At 32.3% G+C, this 27,367-nt stretch overlaps 1 protein-coding gene across 2 annotated transcripts in view; it reads right to left on the bottom strand.

Moving 5' to 3' along the window:
- P4HA1 (prolyl 4-hydroxylase subunit alpha 1) overlaps positions 1-27,367 on the bottom strand; it is a 67,951-nt gene that overhangs the window by 18,217 nt on the left and 22,367 nt on the right. The window contains exons 6-9 of one of the 2 annotated variants that reach the window (XM_039872092.1): positions 11,468-11,707; positions 9,492-9,688; positions 7,083-7,259; positions 3,912-3,982 (exon numbers count right to left, since the gene is read on the bottom strand). In XM_039872092.1, coding sequence (XP_039728026.1) covers positions 3,912-3,982; positions 7,083-7,259; positions 9,492-9,688; positions 11,468-11,707 — 685 coding nt within the window. Of the gene's footprint in view, positions 1-3,911; positions 3,983-5,018; positions 5,090-7,082; positions 7,260-9,491; positions 9,689-11,467; positions 11,708-27,367 lie in introns of both variants that reach the window. The other variant, XM_039872093.1, reaches the window with a different exon arrangement.

A 27,367-nucleotide genomic window follows, 5' to 3' on the forward strand; every position in this document is an offset into this window, starting at 1 on the left:
TAAAAAAAAAAAAAGAAATCTACCCACCTTCTAACCTCCCACCTCAATATACACATATACTTTTTTCCCTGAAAATACTTCTGACATCTTTCCAAGTCAATACATATAGCATGACCTCATTAAAAAAAAAAATTATTGTAGTAAAAAATACATAACACAAAATTAATCATTTAAAAAATATGGCAAAATATATATGACAAAATCTACCATTTTAACCACTTTTAAGTATACAATTCAGTGGCATTAAACACATTCACAAAGTTGTGCAACCACCATTCATCCATCAATGGACACTTATGTTGCTTCCACCTTTTGGCTATTGTGAATAATGCTGCTATGAACATGGGTGCACAATTATCTGTGTCCCTCCTTTCAATTCTTTTGGGTATATATCTAGAAGTAGAATTTCTGGATCATATGATAATCCTATGTTTGACTTTTTGAGGAAGTGCCAGACTGTTTTCCACAGAGATTGTACCAGATAATTTCATATGTGTCCCCTTTTTTGGGAGATAACCTAAAATATTTTCCTTTTGGTCTTAATGACAGGAACCGGAGAGCTAAGTTGTACATGCAGAGTTAACATTTTAACACTTTTTTCCTCTCTAATGAGTTTCTGCTGTTAAAAAAATCTTTATTATCCTTGTAATATATGATTTTTTAAAGTACCACTAGAATGCTTTCTTTGAAGAAGGTGCAACGGTCTCACACTGCATGACTGCGTTTCTAAAACATTAGTTAAGGAAGGTATGCTCAAGCAAACAGACGAACAACGCCATCTTAGAAGTTTTGGAGACTATTACAAAACCTCCAAAGGACAATGTGAGTCATATAATTTGAATACTATCACTATCTTCTAATCAAACACATGAAAATTAACATTTTATAATCAGCTAATATAAAACTACCAGGTGATTTTTATTTATTTATTTATTTATTTTTTTGCAAAAGCAAAAAATAAGTCAGGGCCCAAAGTGCCAGTTACAGAGAGGAAAACTTTCAAAATTTTTTTCTCTAGGTGCTTGATGGTTAACAAAGAAAGGCTAATCTGGGTCTTTATCTAATCCCTCTGGTTCTTAGTGGGACAGTTATGCAATAATACTATAGATCTATCCATTTCAGTTATCTCAATCTGAGAACCACTGATTAACCCAGTAGAGGGCAATGCTGTTATTAAAAGTTATTCCAATTTTAAAAGATATCTGAAATCAAATACATTTGTATTTGCTTCTATATTATAAAAATATTAACATATTTTTACAGTATTTCCTCCTTACTAGCATGGGTAAATTAAATCTCAAGCATAATAAAATATTATATTGCAGGAAATTTGTACTTCAGAGTGAAAAAATGAAAACCACTTCCAAAAATAACCCACCAGAATCAAAGAAGCTTTTCTATCACACTAAATTGTTTACTTGCATATCTCATTTAGATTACTTTAACTGGACTTCATGAGCTCACCTGTATTTTCAGTGCACATAACTGAATATTTATCTTTCAAAAACTAAAATTCCATTTCTCTTATTTAGCCAAAATTATTAGCTCCTCCATTAATTAGCTATCGTAAATTTTTAGGTTTTTTTTTAATATTGGAAAAGACAGAGATGACTTGCCAAAAGCTCGGTCATAAAGTAAACAAAAACTTTGCATTTTTTAAACAGTAATGGATTCCCACACATATTTTGCCCAAAGAAAATTCTATTTGCTAGAACACTGAAACATATTTGTTTCCAGAGATGATGCAATCACTTAGAAATTTCTCAAAATACGGATATTTGAAATTCCCTTCTGACACTTTCAAAATACAGATGGTCCCAGAGCAAAAGGGATTACATTAATTGAAATCAATATAAACAAATTCTTCTATCTAGCATTTTAGATGCCTTTTTCAGAGGAATAATATATGAAGGAAACATAAAACATAGCTATTAAATTCCCAAAATAGTAAAAACTTTTTCTTTGTTAAAATAGGAAATGTATTGGATATTTTATGGAGCAGATTCCTTCTTTAACAGTTAACCCTCTCTTTCAACATATGTATTTTATTTTTAAAAGGGTTGCTGAACAATTTTTCCTAAGAGTAAAGATGAAAATCACTGTGCTATGGAATCTTTTTTTACCAGGTTGTTTTGAACAGAAACACACACACACACACGCACACACACACACACACACACACTTTGTATACATTGTCAAGACTGGGTGCATTTATTCTGGTGTTACACAGTCTTCTGATATTTCTAATATTAACTCACTAAATGTATTCTGCTGCTATATATAATACAAAGTATGGTTGTGGCTATCTTAAGAAGCTAATAAAATGCTTCTCAGAGCTATAAAATAAGAATATTTAGAAAAAAGTTCAAAATGTTTAGAAATATTTTTTTCAGGGAAAAAAAATGTCTGTAGGTCACCTTTCCAAGAGTAATTTATTTTGACTTGCTGCTAAGAGTCCAATAACTGTGGGCTGGCTATTTCTTCAAAAGGTCCATTGTATATAAAGCAAATTTCCAAAAATGACTTCCAAAACACTAAGTTCATGCATTTTGTTTTATATGGTTCCTAACAACATCCAAATCTGGAGAATTTAGATACTTACAAGCCGTATGACAGTAAAAATGCCTAAAATCATGCAATAATCTCTGATAAAATATATAATAGACTGTTATCTTTTTTAAAAAAATAGATAAGGAGTTAATTTTTTTAGACATGAATAAGGTTCTGTAATAAAAAAGAAAATTAGCTTAAGCTTAACTTAAAATTAGAATTACAATGCACAGAAACATTATAAATCATGTCTCAAATATGTCTATACAAATTAGTCTCTGCAAATCCTTTACCATCGAATAGTGCTCCTGAATTAAAATCATATTGGAGAAAATCAAGGGAGAAGGCAGTGGTATAGGGTAGTTAAGAAATCAGGATATGTGTGTGAGAATGTTCAAGGTTAATACATGAATGACATTCAATTTTGCCCAAGAAGAATAAAGAAATAAATCAACACAATCTGTACTTTTGCTATGACTTAGAACAGTAATATTCAAAATTTTTTTTGTTCGAGTACTTCCTAATATAGTTGTTAAAAAACCTATATACTCTTTTGCACAATTTTCTAGTTGACAATTAAAATTTTTAAAATAATAGTTTCAAGAGATTTAATTCTGTCATACTGAAAATAGTGGTAATTTCTGGAAAATGATTACTTTTTTAATGTATCCAGTGGACTCTAAATACCATAATGATTTGATGCCCATCATCATCCATTTAAAAATATACATGGATAAAGTGTTTTTTAAAACTTGGAAATATTATAGCATTCTTTTTCTTTTCCCCTTGAGCTTGCATTTTCATTCTATTCTTATCCCAGAACAATAGTTCTTAGCAGGGGTGGAGAGGTAGGGTCCCTGGGGGTGGTGGTGATCTATCAGCTCATAATTAGATTCTCTTTAAACATTATTAAAAACAAAAAATTTGAAACCAATTGACTTGCAAAGTATTTGTTATATAATATTTCATTTATGTTCTTAAAACCTACAGGTACTGGGTAACCCAGAGATTTTTAAACCCATGCTTTACTACAGAGACCAAGTTAGGCCTTGTTCTGTGAAGTGTCTTTGGGAATTTCTTTTACTGAAATATGAGAATACAACTTCACTTAGCTGGTAGGGTTTGGGGAGTCTTAGCAGAGATTTTGAAACCTAGCAAATTACTCTGAAAAATCTCTATTAACTGCCCCATAACCATGTCTATTTATTAATTTATCAAGAAAATTCAGGCACAATTGTCATCAAATACCTATACCTAACAGCCTAGGTCTCTGAGGCCATATCATGGGTTTTATGAAAACTAGATTCTCAAGAAAGAAAATGGTCCAGATATGACTAAAATTCTCTCCATTACTCCCTTACCTCTTAGATACTCTGTACTGTGCTGTGGTCAATTTTCCAGTCTCAGGGTCATGTACTGTAGCTCGGCTCAGCTACAAAAAAAAAAAAAGAGAAAGGACAAGGACTTACTCACGTAGCAGGCAATTTGGACTTTTGTTTGTTTTGTTTTTTGTTTTGTTTTGCCAAGCCACAGGTGATTGGAGGGTTCTGATTGGTCTGGATGGTAGGTAATGGTTTCAAATCAGCAAAAACATTTAGAAACGTGGCCATTAGAAAAGCCACTTCCAAATCAAGAGAAAACCGGTTGACGAATTTTTTATAGATTTATTGTCCTTTCACTTTTTTTAAAAAAACCATCTGAAGCTGAATGTAAATGATTTATAGCACTGTGTTTCACAGGAGCTTTCTCAAATCTAGAAGTTTAGTATTCTTTAAATATTTTGACAAAAGAATTTTTGTAGTCTCTTTAAATTCATTTTTAAAAACTCTCACCAAGAGGAAAACTGTTGTAGTCTCTCTGGTAAAGTAAAAGGCAACAAAATTCATAAGTAATAGCAGTTGGAAGACAGATCAGAAACATAACATTTCCTTCCATTGCCAACTTTTAAGTCAGCAAGTTTTTAAAAATAAAAACTCCAAGAGGAGGAATATAGATTACTCCAAAATGACAATGGTATTTTAAAAGATGTATGAACAAATGCCAATACAATCACCATGAAGGATGATGTGAATTTACTGCAGCATTTATGAATGTGAGAGAACTACATAAACAAAGACTACTCCCAGGTTAATCCAGTCTGCTGCTTTTTCTTTTTCTCCCTCTTTGGCAGAAAAAAGAAAAAGAAAACAAGTTATCAAGCCATTTCCTGGATATTTAATTCCTGACCTGCACAGAGATGCAAAGCTTATTAATTCTCTAAAAATAACAGACCAAGTAAAAATTAAAAACAGAACTTCTAGTTAAATAGAAAGATCTGTGAAACACAAAGCAGTTTATCCATGCGTATATAAATAGGCGGTGACTTGAGCTGGAGACTGAAAATGACCTACTTCCTTTAAATGAATAATTCCTGGAGGATGTACAAAACACTCATTAGGATCAAAATATGCAGCATACACATCTCTTACCTTTTGCTAATTCTGTAATGTACCGTCTCCAAGTCTCCTGTTATTGGGTTTGAAATGGTGGCTCGCCTCAGCTGTGAAGCCAACCATCAAAATACTTGCATTACAAAACAAAAAAATGAATTACATTTATCCAACCAGTCAGAATTCTGGGATTTTCATAATGGAAGCTGAAAAGAGAAAACAACTCCAAAGACTTCCAGTCACCTTGTGTTGAGCTTTGAAAGCCAGTAGTTTTTCAGGCTTTTGTATTTTTTTAGTTATTTAAAAATTTTTGCTTTTGTTTTGCATAAATGGAGGGTACACAATGAAAAGAAATTGAAAATTAAACTCTTGTCAATGGTTAGAGGACGTGACAGTGAGGAAAAGAAAAATTCCTAAAATTTTAAGTCTATTTGATAGTTATAAGAATGGCTTTTTGCAGTTAACGATCCAGTCCAAACTTTGATTTTAATTTTTTTAGTAATGAAACTGTTCTGCAAAGGTTAATGTTGCTCAAAATTTGTTTCCAGGTCAGTCTTTTCTTCCTTCAAGATGTCTGCTCATGTTTCACATCTATAGTGAAATAATCTTGGACTGAGCACAAATGAAGAGAACTCATAAATGTTAAAAACAGTAAGAAAGAGATGACAGCTAAGATAATGATTTTAAACTTTTTTTTTTAGTGGAAGATGATTCTGAGGTTAACAAAAGAGTATTAAATTTTTATTGCCATTGAATCTCTTGATCAAAATAATCCTACTGAGGAATCCCCTTTGAAGACTTTGGCCTCTAAACCTAGAGATATAGGATCCCCAACCTGAAATGAATTCTTAATAAAAATTCTACCATGATATTTTGGTTTATTGGGTTTACTGACCACAAATAATGGATTAAAATAGGAACCCAAAAGAGAGTAACAGAATATGATGTAATTATAAGTAAAGATTTATAAGAATTCCCTTGGACAGCACCCATTTACATTAGACCTGTCTTTTCCATTTAAAATGTAATCTTTGGTAAAAAAACAAATAGTAGCAATTTGGAACAGTAGTAAAACTTAAAAACAGCAATTCTAACTTTAACTTTATTTTGCAATACAGATATCCAGATAATTCAACCTTTATGATATAACAAGGATGAAACTATGGTCTATGGGCCAAATTTGGTCTGCCTCCTGCTTTTGGAAATAAAGTTTTATTGGAATATAGCCATACTCATTTATATATTTTCTATGGCTGATTTTGTACAACAACAGACTGGAGTGGCTGTAACAGACTGTATGGCCTACAAAGCCTAAAAAATATTTACTATTTGGAACCTTACAGAAAAAAAAAATCACCAACTGCTGTGTAATAAGAAAGCAAAAATATGCTTATTTAAAAATCTCTTTATGAAGGTTATATCAGTTTGTTTTTTACCATCAATGAGACCAAACAAGTTTTAAGAACAAGCTGATGGGAAAAAAAGGCAAGAGCATAAAGGGTAGTCTTTTTCATTTTCACAAAAGAAGAATTTCTACACTAAACACTAAGTTTATAGGACTGTGTTCACATTAATTTGTTTTTCTTATTAAGATAAATGATGTAGGTTAAAGTCAGAAAACTATAAGGTTATTATTTCAAATTAACATGATGCTTGTACCAATTATATCTTTCTAGTAATAATGTGCCTAAAAGGGAATAAAAATACTTCAAGTATTCTTTTAAATAAAAATATAAAAGATATGAAAAGTTGGTCTTTGATTATCAGTCTCTGAGATTACTGGGCTCCAAAGTACATAGAAAACTTTTTCAGAGAAGATGCTGAAACACAAATTTGTTAAGTGTAAAATGAAAACCTCATCTATAATCTTCATAATTAAGAGCTTAAAACCCATTTGCGAGATGTTATTTGTGTTGAAAACAAACCAAGAAAAATTGATATCAGTGGAGCTTAGTTAACAACTCCATTATGTTGCAGCAACAATATATAAAACTATCTGTAGGGTTACTGCCATATCAATTATCATTTCTGTAATCTTGCAAAGAAAAAACTGATACACAGGTATAGTAAGAGGAGAGGAAAAAAAATTAAAAAGTTATTTACCCTTGGTTTTGCTAGATCTTTGACAATTTCGATTTCTGCATCGGAAATAATATCATGGAAGCGAATAATACGAGGCTTGTCCCACTCATCCTCCTGTTTGGCTGGAGCCAGAATAAATTTAGGATTCCTGTTTCCATCATGGTAGCGGCAAAAGAGTTTTTTCTGTCTCCGAGGAGTCTAAACACAAAGTTAAGAAAATGATAAATATGAGAGTAATAATATTTTTAATGCTTGTTGCTATACAGATAAGAAACAATAATCATGCCTGTGTATACACAGAGTATCTGTGGACAAACACACAAAAGCAACAGTTCTCTGCAAATAATTACGCATTAAACAGTACCTTCAGGGTTTTAAAATTTTTATTAATGATTCTTTTCTGGGAGAGAGATGGTAGGCTTAAGTTAAAAAAAAGTGGGATTTCTCTTTTAACCTTTCTCTCATTGAAATAGAGTTCAGGTGTTATCAATATGAAAGAAATAATGAAATGTTTATGGAAATATAAAGTGAATGACCAGCATTGCCCTAAACTTCACAAAATAACTGGGAAGCACCCAGAAATAGAAAGTTTCTAAAAGAAAAAAACAAAACAAAACCTAACCTAAATAACTCCCAGTTAATTGCTTATGGGAAAAAAAAGGGGTCGGTTTAAAAAAAAAAGCAAACATGAAAATAGGTAATTCTGAAAAAGAAAATAAGTTATTAAACAAAGAAGCCAGGTGCTTTTATTAGTGGGTATTAAAAACAAAACAAATAAATGTTCTTTTAATCATCTATGTATTATTATTAACTAAATAAGTTAATTCTATTGCTGATTCTTCTCTTGATTAAACAAGTGTGTCATATCTGAAGTAGGAATATTAGTTTTTAGTTATTAGTTAACATACTAAAACAAATAATGATTCATGTTTATTCTCCATGTAATTTACCAAGAGTCAAATCCAAGGCATTGTATCAAATAAGTCTTTTATATAATGATGAGATGAATTTATTCTGAGAAGAAGGATATTCCTTTGATCCTGGGCAGGGTTGACATGTATGTGTCACATCGACAAACTGGCAAATTAGCAGACTAAAGTTTTATACCTATAGTTCTATTTTGCACTCTCCCTTAGAGTTATTAAGAGCAATAAAAAATATGTGCTTACTATTGGAAATTGGAACACAACTATATTTTTGATAATATTATAGAATCACTGAATTTTTTTAGGTGTGATAATGATATTATGGTTATTTTTCAAAAGATACTAAAATAGACGTGAAATTTTTTAAAATGTTTCATGAATCTAACAAAGTGTTATCCTTATATTTGTTCATTAACTCTCAAAACAAAAATAGGCATGTTCTGCTAGGACTCCATGAATTTAACTATCAGAAGTATCAACACATTTGCTGTTAGAGGTTAGGCTGTTGACAGTAAATCATCAAATATCAAAAAGTCATCAATAGCAAAACATAAAGCCCAGGTTGAGTTTATTCATAGTAGAGAAAAAGTTAAATGCTATTCGAATGTTTACAGTTAAAAGTACTTACTTCAAAAATTCACTAATTCATTTTCCTCTACATATGCCCGAACTCAAATGAACACTAGTACCACATGATATTCCTTAAAAATCAGTTAATGATCAGTTAATGTTGGGAAACAATGTATATCATATCCATAATACACATTATCATAAAAAGGTTCTGTAAAGTCCTGCAGCTTAATAAAAACCTATGTTCTCCAGATTTGAACTCTTTTGTATTTGGCCTATTATCTATTAACATCCTAAAGCACTAGTACTCTAAGTTATAAATACATAAATAATGATATACAATAAACAAAAAATTATCTGTAGACACATTTTAGTATTTTAAAGAATAAATGTTAAAGCCAAAACCTGTTGAAAGTCTTTCTGCATTTTTAATATTTCTTACATACACTAAAACATTTCACTAAGCAATCTTGTCAGGGTTGACTAGCAGCAAAACCACAAGAGATTACTGAATAGATGAATCCATTGTTTCATAATGGATTAGAATGGTATATCATTTCTACTTAAGAGTACTGAAATCTCTTTTGCATTAAGATATAAGAAAAAAAAATTGATCATCTCCCTGTAATGATCTAATCCTTCACCTTAAAAAAATGAGCCTCTTTTAGTCTATGAAAAGGGTAACATTACCAAAAATGCATGTAATGGTATATAATTCACAAGCTTTATTTTAAAGCTATTTCACTAACAGTTGGAGCATATTAAGTGTGACACCTACAAAAAGGTGATGTGATATACTGTAATACTTTATGCAGTAATTATTATTTTTATCACATGTGCTTAAATATAAAAACTTGATTCTGTCTAGAACTATGTACAAACACATACACACACACACATTCACACACACACACAATTGGCTTTTCCACTTTACCATTTTGATACCCTCCCCACGGCACAGCATTTCGTACTTCTGTCTCTCTGGCAGGTAATCCACAGCAACCCCTTTTTTCTTCGGTGTAGTTTTCTGATCAGATTGGTCATCTGAAGTAGACTTATTGGCATCTTTTTCTTTAGCCATTATATACTCAAAATACTTTAAGTTACCATTAGCTCTCTGATGTTCGGGGTCTATTAGAAGAGAAAGAGAGCGTGTCCATGAGTAAGTTTACATTGTTCAAACATCAGAATACAATAATATAGAGGACTGCATCATTTACCTTCCAAACCAGGATGCTTTTGAGAGTGAAAGGAGGCACTAATAAAAATTATTATACCAAAATAATAGGTGTAAACTAGTACTGCCCCAAGTAAATCAGGACATACAGTCACCCTATATGATAAGAGTTCTGGAGATGGAACCAGCCATTTATTTCAAAGAAGCAATTATTGCTCCTACTTTGAGAACTTAACCAATTAACCAAAGGAACTATGTATGATCAATTTAATGTCAAATGACTTTTAAAAATATTACTCATTCTATTGATTTTAAGCAATAGAAAAAAGCTTTTTCTAAAAAGGGAATGTAATCACCATGGAGAAGACATGGTATACAGTTCAAAAGCAAACTTTACCACAGATAGATTATAAATGTAGAACACAGCCTACTTCTGAAGGCTAAGTGGATTTCAGTCCCAAAATTCTAAGTGAGACAGAAAAGAGAAACTAAAGATATAATTTTGAAATAAGCCAGAATCCACTAATTGCCTCTGAATTGCTAGTCATAATTTTTAGCTATCTTTTAGTAGGGGAAAGGAGGACTACACCCATCCGGGAGAAAAAAACCCAAATGCACACATACACACAGACACACACAGTCAGAACAGTATGCAGAAACTTCACTATGACATTAACTGAAGTGTTTAGGAAATCTAGTCTCATTTGTAAAATATTTCTTGTTTTTGAGAAACTGCTTACAAGATATTTTGTGATATATAATGTGAACCTAATTTTGTAAAAGGGAAAAGTGTGTGTGCAGGAAAGGAGTATATACTACAAGGAAACAAAAAACTTGTGGGTATCTTAGGGTGACGGGCTTATGGATGACTCTTCCATACCATTTTCTATTTTAAAAAATTTTTTGCAATGAGTTAAGTATATTTTAGGTCAAGAGAAAAAAATCACTAAAAAACACTGAAAAGGGGGTACTTAGAATATTTCAATTTATTAATTCATTCAACCAAGAAATAAACTAATTATAAAAAGTTCATTTTTAGATGACCAATCCTTTTGAACTCCTATGACATACACACATATTTACCTATTCATAAAGTTAATTAATTTTTAAAGGTTTAAAGCTTTGATATATACCCAAGGTCGTCTGAATTTATTAGCATACACTTGTACCTCCAGAGATTCTGATTTAGTAGATCTGGGATGATCACGGAATTTTCATTTCTAATAAGTATCCTAGTAATTCTGATGCACACGGTCCCTAGATCATACTTAGAAAAATGCTATATATATCTCCGTTCAAAAAACTAGTGGTAAAATCCTTACATCACATTTTTCTAACATTTGAATATGACAATCAAATATTTTTTCAATGTATTTATTTCAGATCTCTATTTTTGGACATGAAATGCAATAAACCAAAAACATTCTTCAAAAGAAACTGGTTAATATTTAATATAGCAACATGGTAAATAAACATTTTTGACCGAGTTAGGTAGGTTAAGTCCAATTTTAAAAATCCTGAAGAATACAGAGCAGAGAAACACAGCCACTTTTGTAGTATTATAAGGTAATAAAAATCAGTTGCCATTTGTTTAGAAAATAATCAGAGAGAGGGTAAAGATGAGGCACTTGATGTCTAACAAATAAAAAGTACCAAAGCTATATGATGAGATATATATATGACTATATGATATATATATATATAAAATCTTGAATTAAGCTAAGTTTACATACCTAGTTCAAGAAGCTTCTTTGTTAGCAAAAGTGCCTTATCGAGGTCTCCCTGCTGGTACACTGCATAGCTCAAATAATCTAGAACAGAGACTTTATCAGTGGTAGAAACTTCGCCTTCATCCAGCTGCCTTAGTGCCTGTTCCATCCACAGTTCTGTGTGGTAATAATCTGCTTCTGTATAGGCCACTTTGCCCAACTCAAAACAGTCCTCAACTGTTAGAAAAGATTTGTGTTTTACTCCTATAGAAAGAAAACACAGAGAACTTTAGAAATATTAATACTATATTTATCTATGACAATACAGGTTTCAAAGGGCTATCTCACTTTTATTTGAACTTCACAACAACCCTGAGGTAGGAAAAGCAGAAATTATCTGAGGTTTATAAACAGATGAACAATTACAAAATAATGAAACATGGCAAGAATCACACAGCTAATAGGGGACATGGGACCTAGATATTCCAAGACTTCCATTCTCAGCCATCATACCAAAATGGAACACTAATTAAGTGGAAGCATGTAACTCTCTAGCACAGCAGGCATCACCATGTAAGATATATCTGTCTTCCTAACAATCTAGGCAAGAGATGAATGGACAGGAAGAAAGGCAAATCTGTCAACCGGTTCCTTCCCCTTTCCCTTCCCCTTCCTTTTCCAACAGCACTAATGATATATAATTTATATACTGTAAAGTTCACCCATTTAAAAAATACAATAGTTTTTAGAATATTCACAGAGTTGTGCAGTCATCACCATAATCTAATTTTAGAAGACTTTCATAACCCCAAAAAAGAAACCCTGCAATCGTTGGCAGTCATTATCCATTTTCTTCCCCTACCTACTACCTAAACAACTACTAATCTACTTTGTATATCTACAGATTTGCCTCTTCTGGTTATTTCATATAAATATCATACAACACATGGTCGTTGTGACTGTCCTCTTTGTTTCACTCAGCATGTTTTCAAGGTTCACACATGTTGTAGCATCTTTTTGATTGCAAAATGATAGTTTACTGTATGGACAGACTATATTTTATCAGTTGATAGACATTTGTTTTAACTTTTTTGCTTTTATGAATAATGCTACTATGAACATTCATGTACAAATTTTTGTGTGGATAAATGTTTTCATTACTCTTGAATGGAACTGCTGGGTCCTATGGCAACTCTATGCTTAACATTTTCAGGAACTGCCAAACGGTTTTACAAAATGGCTGCACCATTTTACTATCCCAAAAGCAATGTATGAGGGTTCCAGTTCCTCCGCATTCTTGCTAATACTTGTTATTGTCCATCTTTTTTACAATAGCCATTTTGGTGGGTATGAAGTACTATATCTCATTGTGGTTTTGATTTGTATTTCCCTAATGATAATGTCAAGCATGCATCTTTTCACATGCTTATCGTTATATCATCTTTGGGGAAAAAATATCATTCAAATCCTTTGCCCATTAAAAAATTTGGTTATTTGTCTTTTTATTGTTAATTCTTAGAGTTCTTTATATATTCTGGATACAAGTTCCTTATCAGATATATGATTTTCAAATATTTTTTACCCACTCTGTGGGTTGTTTTACTTTCTTAGTGATGTACTTTAAAGTACAGAAGTTTTCATTTTGATGCAGTCTAACTTATTAATCTTTAATCAGTTGTGTTTATGGTGTTGGTATGTCAACTGCTTTCCAAACTGAAATTTCTATATTAAGAAGAGATATCTGATAGTTCACATGAGGTAAAATATAAACAGAAAACCAAAAACACTTGGGAAAATATGTAGCCCTATTATTAAGAAATATGAAATTAAAATAACCATAAAGAAAAATATTTTAAACAGTTGTCTACATTTATTGAGGTCTTACTATGTGTCAGGCATTTATCACTCATTTAATCCTCAAAGCAATCTAGATAAGGGACTAAAGTAGAGAGAAGTTAACTATTGTGCTAGAGGTCACACAGCTAAGAGCCAGAACTGGAATATGCACAATATGACTTCAGGAGTTTGTGTTCCTAATATTATACCATAAATCAGAGGTCCCTTACTCCCAGGCTATGGACCAGTACTGGTCTATGGTCTGTTAGGAACTTATCACACAGTAGGAGATGAGTGGCAGGCTAGCGATGCTTCATCTGTATTTGCAGCAGCTCCCCAGAGCTAGCATCACTGCCTCAGCTCCACCTCAGATCATCAGGTATTAGATTCTCATAGGAGCACTGATCCCTGGTGCCAAAAAGGTTGGAGACCTCTGCCATAAATGACAAAATTTAATAGGAGGAGGTAACAGACTGGTAACTTTAAAGATAAGACATTCAGCAATATGAGACAAGAATAATGATTTTACACCCTATGAACTGATACTACTATTTTTTCAATTATTTTCTTGAGTTTAGTACTAGGGGATAGGAAAGAAGTATCTTCTTAAACAATTTTTGTAGCTGAGCCAAATATTATAGTTGAATATTATAATAAGCTAAAAGCAAGGAAGTTTATAGGCAGATATGACAATATAATTAAATAGTGTTTTTCATTAAGAAAGATAATTTCAAATGCCATATAGGAATCACAAAAAAATCTAGATGGAAAGGAAAGGCACCTAAAAATGCCGTAGATGATAGAGGCTTTGTTCATCCATCTTGCGACCACATCAAAGCTGGGATGGAAATGGAGAGCAAACAGCAAGCAAAGTCATCTAGGATCTAGATGAGGAGAAGCATTACAACTAAGAAGAGAAATAATCAACCTGCAACCATAGAAGGTAGGAGGGGGCGAAGACGCGAGGCTGCCTCGTCCTGAGAGGCTGAGTGGGACAGAGGCGACAGCAGTGGCAGCCGGCAGCTGCAGACGCCTCTTAAAGGGGCGTTGTCTGCAAATGGACTTTCACAGTGACGGACCCGTTCATTCCGAGTACCAACACCCAGTTGTTATTTATGGCTGCATGGGGTAAACAAGGGACTTACAGGGGAACACTGAGTTGTCAGAGCGAGGGCCAGAGGTGAGGCTTTCTCCCGGACAAAAGTCCCTGTGGTATCCATTGTTCCTCTGTTGAGCCCTCTGCCCCACCAGTGTGCGGACCCAGCCCTGCCATAACTGAGACATTATCAAACTGGGTAACAGAGGTCACTCCGCTCAAAAGATTCCCTGAAACTTTGCCTCCCCAACTCACGACTCCACCCAAAACACATCCAGTTGTATCTTCAGTGAGTCCAGTGCTCCTTACTGAGGCAACCTGAAGACCCACACTGGTATCAACTGGCCTCAGTTTCTGGCGTGGCCTCTGTAAGTACAGCATCTCTGGATTGCTTGCTGAATCTTAACAGGTGGCCCCAGAGGAGCACAGGATGGGGCGAAACTTGGCCTGCTGCTGAACTCCTCTCAGGATTGTGCCACTGGACATCTACTACACAAAGCTATGCTAATAAGACCGGGAGACTTAGAAACTTTGCCTAGTGCATAGAAACAGACATGGAAAGGCAGCCAAAATGGGAAGACAAGCAGAAACCATATGAGAAAACAGAAAAGAAATCCAGGAATAATGGAGTCAAGCAATCTAACAGATGCAGAGTTCAAAACACTGGTTATAAAGATGCTCCGTGAACTTAGGGGAAGTGTAGATAAATTCAGTGAGAACCTGATTAAAAAAAAAAAAAAAAACACATAAAAATGGAAATGAAAATTATAAAAGAGAACCAGTCAGAAATGAAGAACACATATTCTGAGATTGAGTATATTAGAAGGAATAAACACAATGGATAAAGAGGATCGAACCACCAATACAGAGGATGGGGAAGCCAAGGACACTCAATCGGAACAGCAAGAAAAAAGAAGCCAAGATTATAATAATACTTTAAGGAGCCTATGGGACACAATTAAATGTAAAATATCTGTGTCACAGGGGTACCTGAAGGAAAACAAGACATTGAAGCGCTATTTGAAGAAATATGATGGAAAACTTCCCTAACCTGGTGAAAGAAATAGAAATATAACCCCAGGAAGCTCAGAGTCCCAAAAAAGATGAACCCAAAGAGGCCCACACCAAGACACATCATAATAAAATGCCAAAGGTTAAATACAAAGAGAGAATCTTAAAAGCAGCAAGAGAAAAGCAGTTAGTTACCTACAAGAGAACACCCTTAAGACTGGCAGCTGATTTCTCAAAAGAAACTATGCAAGACAGAAAGGCTTGGGACAAAATATTCAACATGATGAAAACTCAGGATCTACAGAATTCTTGATCCAGCAAAGTTATCATTTAGAGTTGAAGGACAGATAAAGAGCTTCCCAGACAAAAATAAGCTAAAGGAATTTATCAATACCAAGCCAGTATTACAGAAAATGTTGGAGGGACTTCTTTAAAAAGAAAAAAACACATATCAAAAACAAGAATAAAGAACAGTAATAACTACATTCCTATCGACAAGTACCTCAAATGGAAAAGAATGAAGTGCTCCAACCAAAAGATAGGGTGGCTAAATAGATAAGAAAACAAAACTCCTACATATGCTGCATACAAGAGACTCACTTCAGAATAAAAGACACACACAGACTAAAAGGAAAGGGATGAAAAAAGATATTTCCTTGATGAACCTAGAGGGTATTGCACTGAATGAAGTAACTCAGAGAAATACAAATATCGCATGATTTCACATAAATGTGGAATTCAAAGAACGAAACAACAACAAAAATAGAAACAAACTCATAGATAGAGAATATTTTGAGGGCTAATAGATGGGAGGGGGTGGCGAGATGGTGAAAAAGGGCAAAGGGATTAAGAAGTACAAATGGATAGTTACAGAATAGTCATGGAGATATAAAGTGTAGCATAAGGAAGATAGTTGACAATATTGTAAAAAATATGTAAGGGGAAGAGGGATACTTGATTTAGTGGAGTGATCATTTTGTGAGTTATAAAGATCTCTAATCACTACGCTGTACAACTAAAATTAATATATTATTGTATGCCAACTATAACTGAAAAAAAAAACCTCATAGAATTGTACAATGTAAATATGAGCAACTAATTGTCTATTATACTTCAATAAAACTGGGCGGAAAATCTAGATGGTAATATGTCAAAATGTTAAATTGTTACTCTGGGGGTTAGAATACAAATAAGCTGTTTCTTAAATCTTTAGATTTCTACCTTTTCAAATACTGTACAATTACCATTGCTTTCCTAAGAACAATAAATAGAGAAAGAAGTATAGAAACATAAAATATATAACTCTGAATGATATGTACAGATAATAGCAACCATATAGCACTCCACTTTATAAACAGTAAATTAGATGAGTTACTTGGAGATTTTAAGGGCTTTAGTAATTTATGTTGTTTTTTTGGTTTATAGTATATTACCTAAGTAATGGAGAATTATTTCTGGACCACATAGTGGTGGGGGTTGGGAAGGGAATGTTCTGACACCTAGATATGCTGGATAAAATATATCAATTATCCATTTATACTATAGCCAAGTTCACAGGAATTAAGCAAATATCTTGAGGCCAAAACCAAGAAGGAACTTGAAACCCAGAGAAGTAAGCAAAGGATGAAGCTGTATCTACCTTGGAGGAGGACACCAGATCAAAAACCTAGAAACTTGATTTTTAACTACCAAAGAGCAAGAGATAAAGCCCTCAAGCCCATGTAAAGAGGCAAGTTGGCCTTGAGAACCCCCACTTAAAGCAAATCCTTGAAGAATTACATCTTAAATGAATGAACTACGAAAACAAAAACAAAAACAAAGTTGTCAGCTGGCAAAGAGAAACAACAAAATAACTTTTTTTCAGTCTGCATTGTAGGCAGGAAAAAAAAAAATCCCTTAGCATTCCACAGGCATGCCCTCAGGGAGGTTTTGATTTCAAATTTATGCTATCTCCATTGTATGAGAAACTACAGGTAAGAAATTAACTTAAAATGGTTCTATGTTAGTGATGTCATAGGACATGTGTCAGAAGCAACTTTGACACTCTGCAAAAAGCACCCTCACCTCAGGTTTTGTAATATTTCCACACAATCTAAATAAGTGCACACTCCCAAATTACAAAGCACATGATAAAGCAAGCCACTATGAACAAAATAAGCAGAAACTATTCAAAAACAGTATTAGATATCCCCCAAGTTCTTCAGATATTTGTGTCATCAGAGTAAGAATTCAAAATACCTATTAATTAAAAATGTTCAAAGAAACTAAAAATAAAAAATATGAACATATAAGATACTCTAAAAAAAACTAGGCAGATTTGAGTAGGAAAAAAAAAAATGGAACTTCCAGAAATGACATATATAATCAATGAAATAAAAACTTATTGGTCAGATTAAACAGCCAAGTTAGATACAATATAAAAAGAGAAGAATAAACCTATAGGAGTGAGCTGAATAAATTACCATGGGATAAACTACCTAGGTTGCAGCAGAGAGGAAGAATAAATATGAAGTGCTAGTTAAAAAGCAGGGAAGAAAAAATAAGAAGGCCTAATTATGTCTACTTGGGAGTTCCAGAAGAAGATAAAAGAGAGAATGTAGGAGAGGCACTATTTAAATAAATAATGGTGAACAATTTTTCAAAATTAAAATACATGAAATTTCAGGTTCAGGAAGCACAAAGAATCACAAGCCAAACAAAGTCCATGTAAAGGCTTCTTCCAGATGTTTTCAAGGAAGAAAATAATTCTAGAAGGAAAGTATGAGTTACAAGAATGATAAAAATAAATAAATGAAAGAAACTAGTATACATATGAGACAGTCTAAGTTAAAGAAAAGTGAACTATTAGATGGGTAAAAATCTCAAGTCTGACAATATTTTTTGGTGATGCCGTGGGGAAATGGGCACCCTCATAGATTTCTAATGGAAATGTAAAATGATACAACCACTATAGAAGGAAACTGGGGCAATATTACAAAAATTACCTATGCATTTACTCTTTGATTCAGTGGCATCACTTCTAGAAAAAATATCCCAAAGATCACTTAGCAAAAATACAAAATAACATATGCACAAGGTTATTGGTAGCATTATTTTTAGAATGCAAAACACTGCAAAAAAAACAAATGTTCATCAATAGGGGCCTGGTTAAATAATATATGGTACCACCATGAAATAGAGTAATATGTATCTGTAAAAGGAAATGAGGAAAATTCCTATACATGATATGAAGTGATATGTAGGGCATATCAATAAAATACCAAGGTAAATACTGAAAGTATTTACACCATCCTACCTTCTGTGTTTATATTGAGAGGAAATAGGAAAATATATACATTTGCTTTTATTTTCAAAAAGAAACAAAGAAATAGAAAAACTAATAAAATGGCAGTTACATGTAAAAAGAAGAGGTTGAGGAACAGAGAAATGAAAATGAGACTTCTGTTAGTGGACCTTAGTAGTACAGTTTGAACTTTAAAAGAATATTAAAAATTTTGCATAATTAAAAATGATATGGGAGAAATGGGTGAAGGTAGTCAAAAGGTAAAAGACTGATTTTAGTTACAAGATAAATTAGTCCTGGGGATATAATGCACAGTACAGCATGGTGACTATAGTTAACAATACTGTATTGCGTATTTGAAAGTTGCTGAGAGTGTAGACCTTAAAAGTTCTCATCGCACACAAAAAATGTTGTAGCTATGTGTAGTGATGGATGTTAACTTATTGTGGTAATCATTTCTCGGTATTTACATACATCAAGTCATTATGCTGTACAACTAAAACTAATACAATGTTACGTTAATTATATCTCAATTTTTTTAAAAAAGTTTATTTGGTTGCCTCTAATAAAAAAAAACAATAACAGCATTTTGCAATTTAACTTTCACATGCTTTCAGCTCATTTGATTTTCATGGCAATCCAATGAAAAAGGTAGTAGGTCAGACTGCAAAAGGGATATTGCCTACTATGCCAGTTACAGTTTCATGTTTCTATATTGGATAATGTGTACTCACACTTTATTGTCAATACATTTCTAAATATAATATTTAGAAACCAAAATATAATAAAAATTTTGAACAACAGAAGAGGACAAAGATAGGCTATGAATTGAAAACTGAGCCTGTGATAATTGTCTTTCAATAATAAAGATGTAGAAGAAGAAAAAGAAAACAGTAGGAGGAAGGGGAAGAGGAGAATTTTTCCCAACTTTTGACATCAACAGTCAAACAATAATTGTGAGACTAGCAGTGGTTTAATGTTAACATAAAAATATCTGGTCTCCTACCCTAACTTCTCTGACATAAATAAATGGAGAGATATAGCATTTTCATGGATTAGAAAATTCTACATTGTTAAAATGGCAACGTTGCACAAATTCTCCCCAAGATTTAACACAATCCCCATCAAAATTCTTACAGGCATTTTTATAGAAACTGACAAGCTGATTTATTAGGAAATTCAAAGAATCTAGAATAGCCAAAACAAAGAACATAGTTGGAGGACTTATTCCACTTAACTTCAAAACTTACTATAAAGTTTACTTTATGTTTATATATATAATATATATTTCTTACTATAGTAATTCCAACTGTGGTGTTGAGTAAAGATAGACATATAGATCAGTGGAACAGAATCAAATCGAGAAATAGATCAAGTGATTTTTGACAAAGATGCCTAGGCAATTCAATGGGGAAAGGAAAGTATTTTCAATAATGTTGTTCAACCAACTAAGTATTCATATTTTAAAAAACAAACATTAATCCTTACTGCCTACAAATAGTTTAATGTAAAATCTGAAACTAAGAAATTTCTAGGAAAAAAACAAAAAAAAATATTTCAGACTTCAGGGGAGGCAAAAATTTCTTCGATAACATCAAAACACTACCCATAAATGAAAAAAAATTGATAATTAAACATTTTCAAAATTTAAAACTTTTGCTCTTTGAAAGATACCAATATGAAAACAAAAAGACAAAAGACTGGTTAAAAATATTCACAACACATTTATCTGATGAAGAACTTGCATCCAAAATATATAGAGAATTCTTAGAACTCAAAAGGATATGAACAGATTCTTCACCAAGAAGAGATATGAATGACCACTAAACACATAAAAAGACATTAAACATCAGTCATCAGTTATAAGCTATGTATAATAAATAATGCAAATTAAAACCACAATGAGATACCACTATATACTCATTAGTTTGGCTAAGATTCAAAAGACTGAACATAATAAGTGTCTGCGAGTATGTGGAGGAACTGGAAACTTATACACCAATGATAAAAACATAAAATGGTACAATAATTTAGCAGTTTCTTAAAAGTTAAATATACATGTACCATGCAACGCAGCCATGCCACTCTTAGGTACTTAACTAAAGGAAAAAATAAAACATAACAACAACAACAACAATCTCTAAAAATTGGAGGAAAAAATACTGAAATGAATGAACCTAACTGTGTAACACGTTGAAGGCATAACTACACAAAAAAATAAATTACTTCATGTGTTTTAAAAAAAAATTTTGATCATATATAATATATTTTAAGGATAAAAGGTACAAAAAGAAACTGCATTCAACAGTCTTAATATTATAATATAGTTATTTTTAAATTATTTTAGGCATTTTATAGGATAATAAAAGAATTATGTTAATGTCGCTGGAACTAGGAGTTTCAACACAAAAAAGATATAAGTATAAACTTCTGTAACCTTAAATTTGAATTGGCATTAACAATATGAACTCACATATCCTATTCTGTCCCCTGAAAATACCTAGAATCAATGACAAACTCAACAGTGATAAACATCCCTAGGACCTAGTTAGACTCTGCTCCCTAAACATCATTCCATTAAAAAGACTCAAGATTCATTACAGAAATGCCTAATTCCTGCTCGAGGATAGAAATTTATAAGGTAAGCCTGGAAAAAATTGTGCCAGAAAGCAAAGACACTTCCTTGCTAGCAAAGAATAACAGGATCATTTCAGAAATACAAATTAGCCAATCTAAAGAGTCACCCAGTGGCCTAAAATGGGATAATCTGAACATCAAATGAAATAATGAATGTAATGTATCAAAATGCAAAAATATATGAAAATCCATGAGTTCATAAAGATACTTCAGATAAAAATCACTAATCACTACTGGAAGTTATTATGATATCAACCCATTACTCTGAAAACTGATATAAGAAAAAGAATTAAGGATTTATCTTGCCTTTCATATATAAACTATAGTTCCGGGTCACCAAATGGTTCCTGAAAGTTCTTATTTATAGAATGCCAGCTAATAGAAGTAAAAGAAATGATGGAATGAGAAAAATCACCATTTTGTAATTCCAAATTAAGTATTTTAGGGTAATGATCATCAAAACCATTAAATGAAACACCTGGAGAACTTTATACAGAGATATCCGTCTCCTGCCACTGAAGCTACTCATCAATTAGCATCACAAAAAGTGTGATGTCTGGTCAGGCAATTCAACAAGAAGTTCAGAGCGCCACCTATGGAGTTAATTTTAAAAAGAATCTAATGGAGTCTCAAGCTCTAACCAGTTTGTAAGAAACACAGCGATTAAAGGAACAAGTTAAACAATACAGAGAAATCAGGCAATTCCAGTATGTGATATATTCCACAGGACATATGACCAGGTTTTTCTAACTTATCAATGAAATGGGGGAAGAGAGTTGGAGAGAGGAGGGAAAAATAAAAAAGATTAAAAAGACATAACCAAAATAGGCAACTGTAAAAAGACATCTTTGAGATCACCAGAAAAACTGAGTATTGACTAGATATTGAATTATACTAAGAAAGTATTGTCAGTTGGTTAGGTTGGATAATAGTAAGTGGCTGTTACTAATTTTTTTAAAAAGACCTTATCGATCAGTTAGATATGCATAGTGAATTACTAATGGATAAAATAACACAATATCTAAAATTTGCTTTTAAAATAGTCTAGTAAAAACAATAACAAATAGGAGTAGTGGAAGCAACAGAGAAAATAAGAATAGCAAAGTGTTAAAAAAAACTTTAGAAGTTGGGTAATGATGAATAACTGGAGGCTCATTACATCACTATCTTTATTTTTTATATTTAATTTTCCATAATAAAGAGTTTTATAAATAACATCAAAAAAGAAAGTCATGTCCTATAGGTCTCTTTTATGCCTTATAAAGAAAATCACATAATTTCCTTTTTGACACTAACAAAAAAGAAAATCACCAGTTTATGATAAAAAAAAATTAGATAATAAAAAGTAAATACATCTTACCTGAAAACATTTCTCTTTCAATATATAGTTCCAAAAATAAATCAATATTGTGCTACAAGTCATGCTTCTAGAAGGGTGAAGTTTTTAAAGGAACTATTGGTCAAAAGCAGACTAACCTACACTTTCTCTGATAAAACAGATATGATTTTATATACTTATTTAAGTGTCTGATAATATCATAAAGGAAACTGGTATAAAAAGGAACAGAACAGTGTTTTCATTAATAAATTTTAACTGAATACACTTCCAAGAGTCACTACATTGGCTATAAGCAGACTTTGCTATAACTTATCCAATGGTGTCAACATGGTTTTTTTTTTAAATGCTAGCAGAAAAGGAGTTTATGAAAAATAAATTAAGAAGAAATAAAGTCATGGGCACATTTTGCTAGTGATCAGACATTCACTGACTAGGGGAGAGTATGCTCTAGTCTGAGGATATAACCTATTACATTCCAGTACCAACCAGAGTCCTAGCAAGGAGGTGTGTGCACTGGAGGAATATAATCACTGACTAATATAATCAAATATTCAAACAACTACCTCTCTTCACTTTTTTTTTTGCCTCCTATTAGTCACTTGTGGATAGTAAGTAATTACCAGTGTACTCCATAAATGAAGATGAAAATCCATATTTTGACACTTTTCTTTAACTCTATTTCACACTCCACTCTAGGAAAGGATATCAAGAAACTAACTTATTAATAGTTTAACATGATGCAATTCCAGGAACCAAAGAAACATATTACATTTTGATTCTCCTATTATTTTTCATATATGAGAACTCATATACAGTTCTAAGATGAGCTTACAATGCAACAAGCAGAAATGTTTTATCATGGAAAAGAATGTTTTTCTCTTATGCAAAAGACTTAAGAACAGTATGCCATTATCACGTGGGTAGCACCAGTAATATTTTTTATGTGACCCAATATATTGATGACATCATTTAAAAGCATGATGGAGATAGCAAGGGATCTTTAGCATATTTTGCTTCGGTAACTCTGCTCATCTTACCTATTGATCTATTGAAAATTATTAAATGCAGAATGCCTGGAAATCAAATCCTTAAAAGAAAAAAATGAGAGAGAAGTGATACGGCATTTGAAAGGGAAGGCGATCTCCAAAACAGAGACCATAAGAAGAAAAACTGGGCAAAAAGATGAAGCAAATGAGATAAGGAAAGTGATGCTGGCAGAAAAAGACTATAAAAACACTTTCATACAAAGGGCAAAAAATATTTGATAAGAATTAAATTGTAAATTCCTTTAGTTCAAAGGAAGTGGCATGGACAATTGACATTAGCATATCAAATTGAATATAGTAACCTAAATTTAAAGTAAACTAACATCAAAAAGAGTCTTTTTAATTTATTATCACAATATAAACTATAGTATTACATAACAGTTTAAAAAAATTTACTTAGAAATACATTTTTGTGGCTCATCTATAAACTGGGAAATTTTACTTAAAAATTCTTATACTTCGCAGGACCACGCCCTTATAAAAACTTGACTTGTAAAGGAGAAGTATGTTTAAAATTCATACACTTGGGAAGCTGGTGTCTTACATCTGAGGCAGTATGGTACACTCATAGTTGAGTGAGCTCTGGAAATCTGTGAAGAATCTACTACTTAGTGTAATAACCTTAGTAATGTAAGTGACCAAGAATATGAACATTCAACTTCCACATGAAGTAAATAAAATTTTATATATAAGACATTTTTCATACCAAACCCCAAAAAATCACAGCTAAAAAAAGTATGATACATTTGGAAGATCTAGACCTATTAAACGAATCAGGGTTAGGAACAATCTGCAACTGAAGGAACAGTCTATAGGAACTATAAAGACACCATGATGCCAGTGCACAGACTTATCAGATTTTATATTAAAATATCAACAAAGCATTTCAAAAGAAGGGCCCAAAAAGAAGGACGAAACAGACAAAGTGAATCAAGGAGTAACATGGCATCAATATAAATCCACTAAAATAAGCATTTCTCTAATTTTTTTGTTTTGGGGCAATTAAAAAATAAATCATGCTTCCCCCAACCTTCACCATCATTTCACACCTAAACTGATACAATTTTAAGTCTGACAAAACCAAGGGATGGCAAGGATATGAAGAAATGTGTATGTCATACATTGCTGGTGAAAATATAAATTGGTGCATCTGCTCTGAAGACCAATTTGGTCACATCTAGTAAAGGTGAAGAACCATATACCCTGACTTATACCCCAGAGAAACTCTTGCATGTGTATACATGGACACAAGACATAAACAAGGATGTCTATTGAAATCTTGTTTAACATAGCAAAAAATTGGAAATAACCTAAATGCCCGTCCATCCATAGAAGAGTGAATAAATCAACTGCACCATAAACTACCATGTCAGTTAGATGAATCTGATCAACATGGATGAACTTAGTATTTTATTGAGTGAAAAAGGTTGCAGAAAGATACAGAGTATGATGTATTGTTTAATATTTAAAATACAACAATATAATATGCAGTAAAGTATAAAAGATGAAAGAATACATACCAAATTCAGAATAGTCACTACTTCTAGAAAGGAAGAGAAGGTGCACAAGGGGCCTTCAAATATACATGTGATCTTTTACTGTTAACAACAGAGAAAGATTTGGCGAACAACAACTGAAAAAAGCCTAAAAACTGTTTATTAGTTCACTTTAGTGTTATTTTTTACCACTTACAGGATATAATATACTTAGGAAATTTCAGTCACTGTTCTTATAAGGAATTTGCCTGAAAGGAAAATTTAGTAAGAACTAGCCCAAAACAGTGACTCGAAGAAGTCAAGAAGGAGATACAAAGTGCGTAAGAAAGGGTGAACACTGCCCCAATGAAAAACAAATACACATATTCTCAGAGTACTTTATTTTCATCCATTCTCTATGAAAGTATTACCAACTGATCCCTAGATTAAAGGTTAGGTACTCAGGAGAACCCAGTGAATTTCCCAAGATGAAACACAGCTAAATAGGGGTATTTAAATAACATTCAGTGTCATTTTGATAAAAGGATAATAAAGTTTTAAATGAAAAATATATATATATAGTAAACTAAATGAAATTTATTTTCCCCACATACACCAAACCTGCTTCTTTTGTGCGCTCTATTTTGCTGAATGGAATCCATTTAGTTGTTGAAGCCAGAAACCCATATCAAGTTCATCATTAAATTCTACTATTCCACCTCCTAAGTTGCTTGATAACCACTTCTCTCCATACCCACTAGCTACCAATACCATCTCTAATTTAAATTTTTACAATAGCCTCCTCCCTGATTTCTTTGTCCCTATCCCCAGGTCTCAATCCAATCTCCATTCTACATCCAGAATAATATTTCTAAAATGAAAATCACATAACTTTCCTGTTTAAAACTTTTAAATGGCTCCTCATTGCACTCAGAACAGTGCAAACTCTTCCACATGGCTTATGAAGCCCTTCAAGAGATGGCCTATCTAGCCTCATCTCTCACTACTCTCATTAAAACTAAATCTCCACCTCATATAATACTAAGTTCTTGAACAAACTATTTGTTAGATATCTGATATAAAATGTTCTCTCCTCCTCTCTGGTCTTTACCCATGTTCTGTCTGCTAAGAATACTTTTCTCATGCCCACTTTTTCCCCTTGTCTCTCCTGTTATCCTGGCTAATTCCTTGTCCATTAAATCTCAATTTTTTAAAAATGTCCTGTCTTCCAGGAAGTCTTCCTTTATGCCTCTTATAGAGTCCAGAATTAAGTTTCTTCCCATGTGCTCCCACAGTATCCTAAATTATCCCCATCGAGGCATTCATCATACTATATCATAAGACATAAGAATGTAAGTGCCCTAAGGGCAAGAGTAGTGTCAGTCTTATTCATTATTGTGTCCTTAGTACCTAGCATAATGGTTGGCGCATATTAAAGTTATTAAATAAATCAATATTTTAAATCAGAGACAATTTTTAAAATAAGATTATGATCTTATCAGAAGTCTTATAATGTATATTAGTATCAAACAGAAAATAAAATTTGCAAATTTGTACATTTTTGGAAATCCAACTTAATGGAATTTTGTTCTAATGTAATAGAAATTGTATTTAATACTATGTCATGGTTAGTTTTCCCTCTTGATATTTCACACCAAATGAAGAGAGATGAGCACGAAAACTTAACAAATAACTCATCTTACTGTATTTTCTTACTGAGAAAATTGATTTCAATATGAAGAAAGAGGTAACATTTTATTCCTCCAGTTGATAATGACAAGGAGATAGTAATGATTATAAAAAAAAGAAGTGATGGCAAACAGTAAATTATCACATGGAATTAGTAACATGAATAAAACTGGGAAATCCAACAATCTGTAGAAATTAAACATTCTTAAATAACCAGTGACTCAAAGAAGAAATACCAGGGGAAATTAGAAAATACTTAAAGACAAAAGAAAATGAAAACGCAACATATCAAAACTTATAGTATACAATAAAAGCAGTGTTAAGAGACTAATTTATAATTATACATGCTTACATTAAAAAACAAGAAAGATCTCAAATCAATAACCTAACTTTACAACTTAAGAAACTGGAAAAACAGGAACAAACTAAACCCAAAGTTAGCAAAAGAAATATAACAATAAAACAGAGGTAAATCAAGTTGAGAACAGAAAAACAATAGAGAAAATTAATGA

This window comes from Pteropus medius, unplaced genomic scaffold (assembly GCF_902729225.1).
Source record: "Pteropus medius unplaced genomic scaffold, Ma_sr-lr_union100, whole genome shotgun sequence".
Lineage (NCBI taxonomy): Eukaryota > Metazoa > Chordata > Mammalia > Chiroptera > Pteropodidae > Pteropus > Pteropus medius.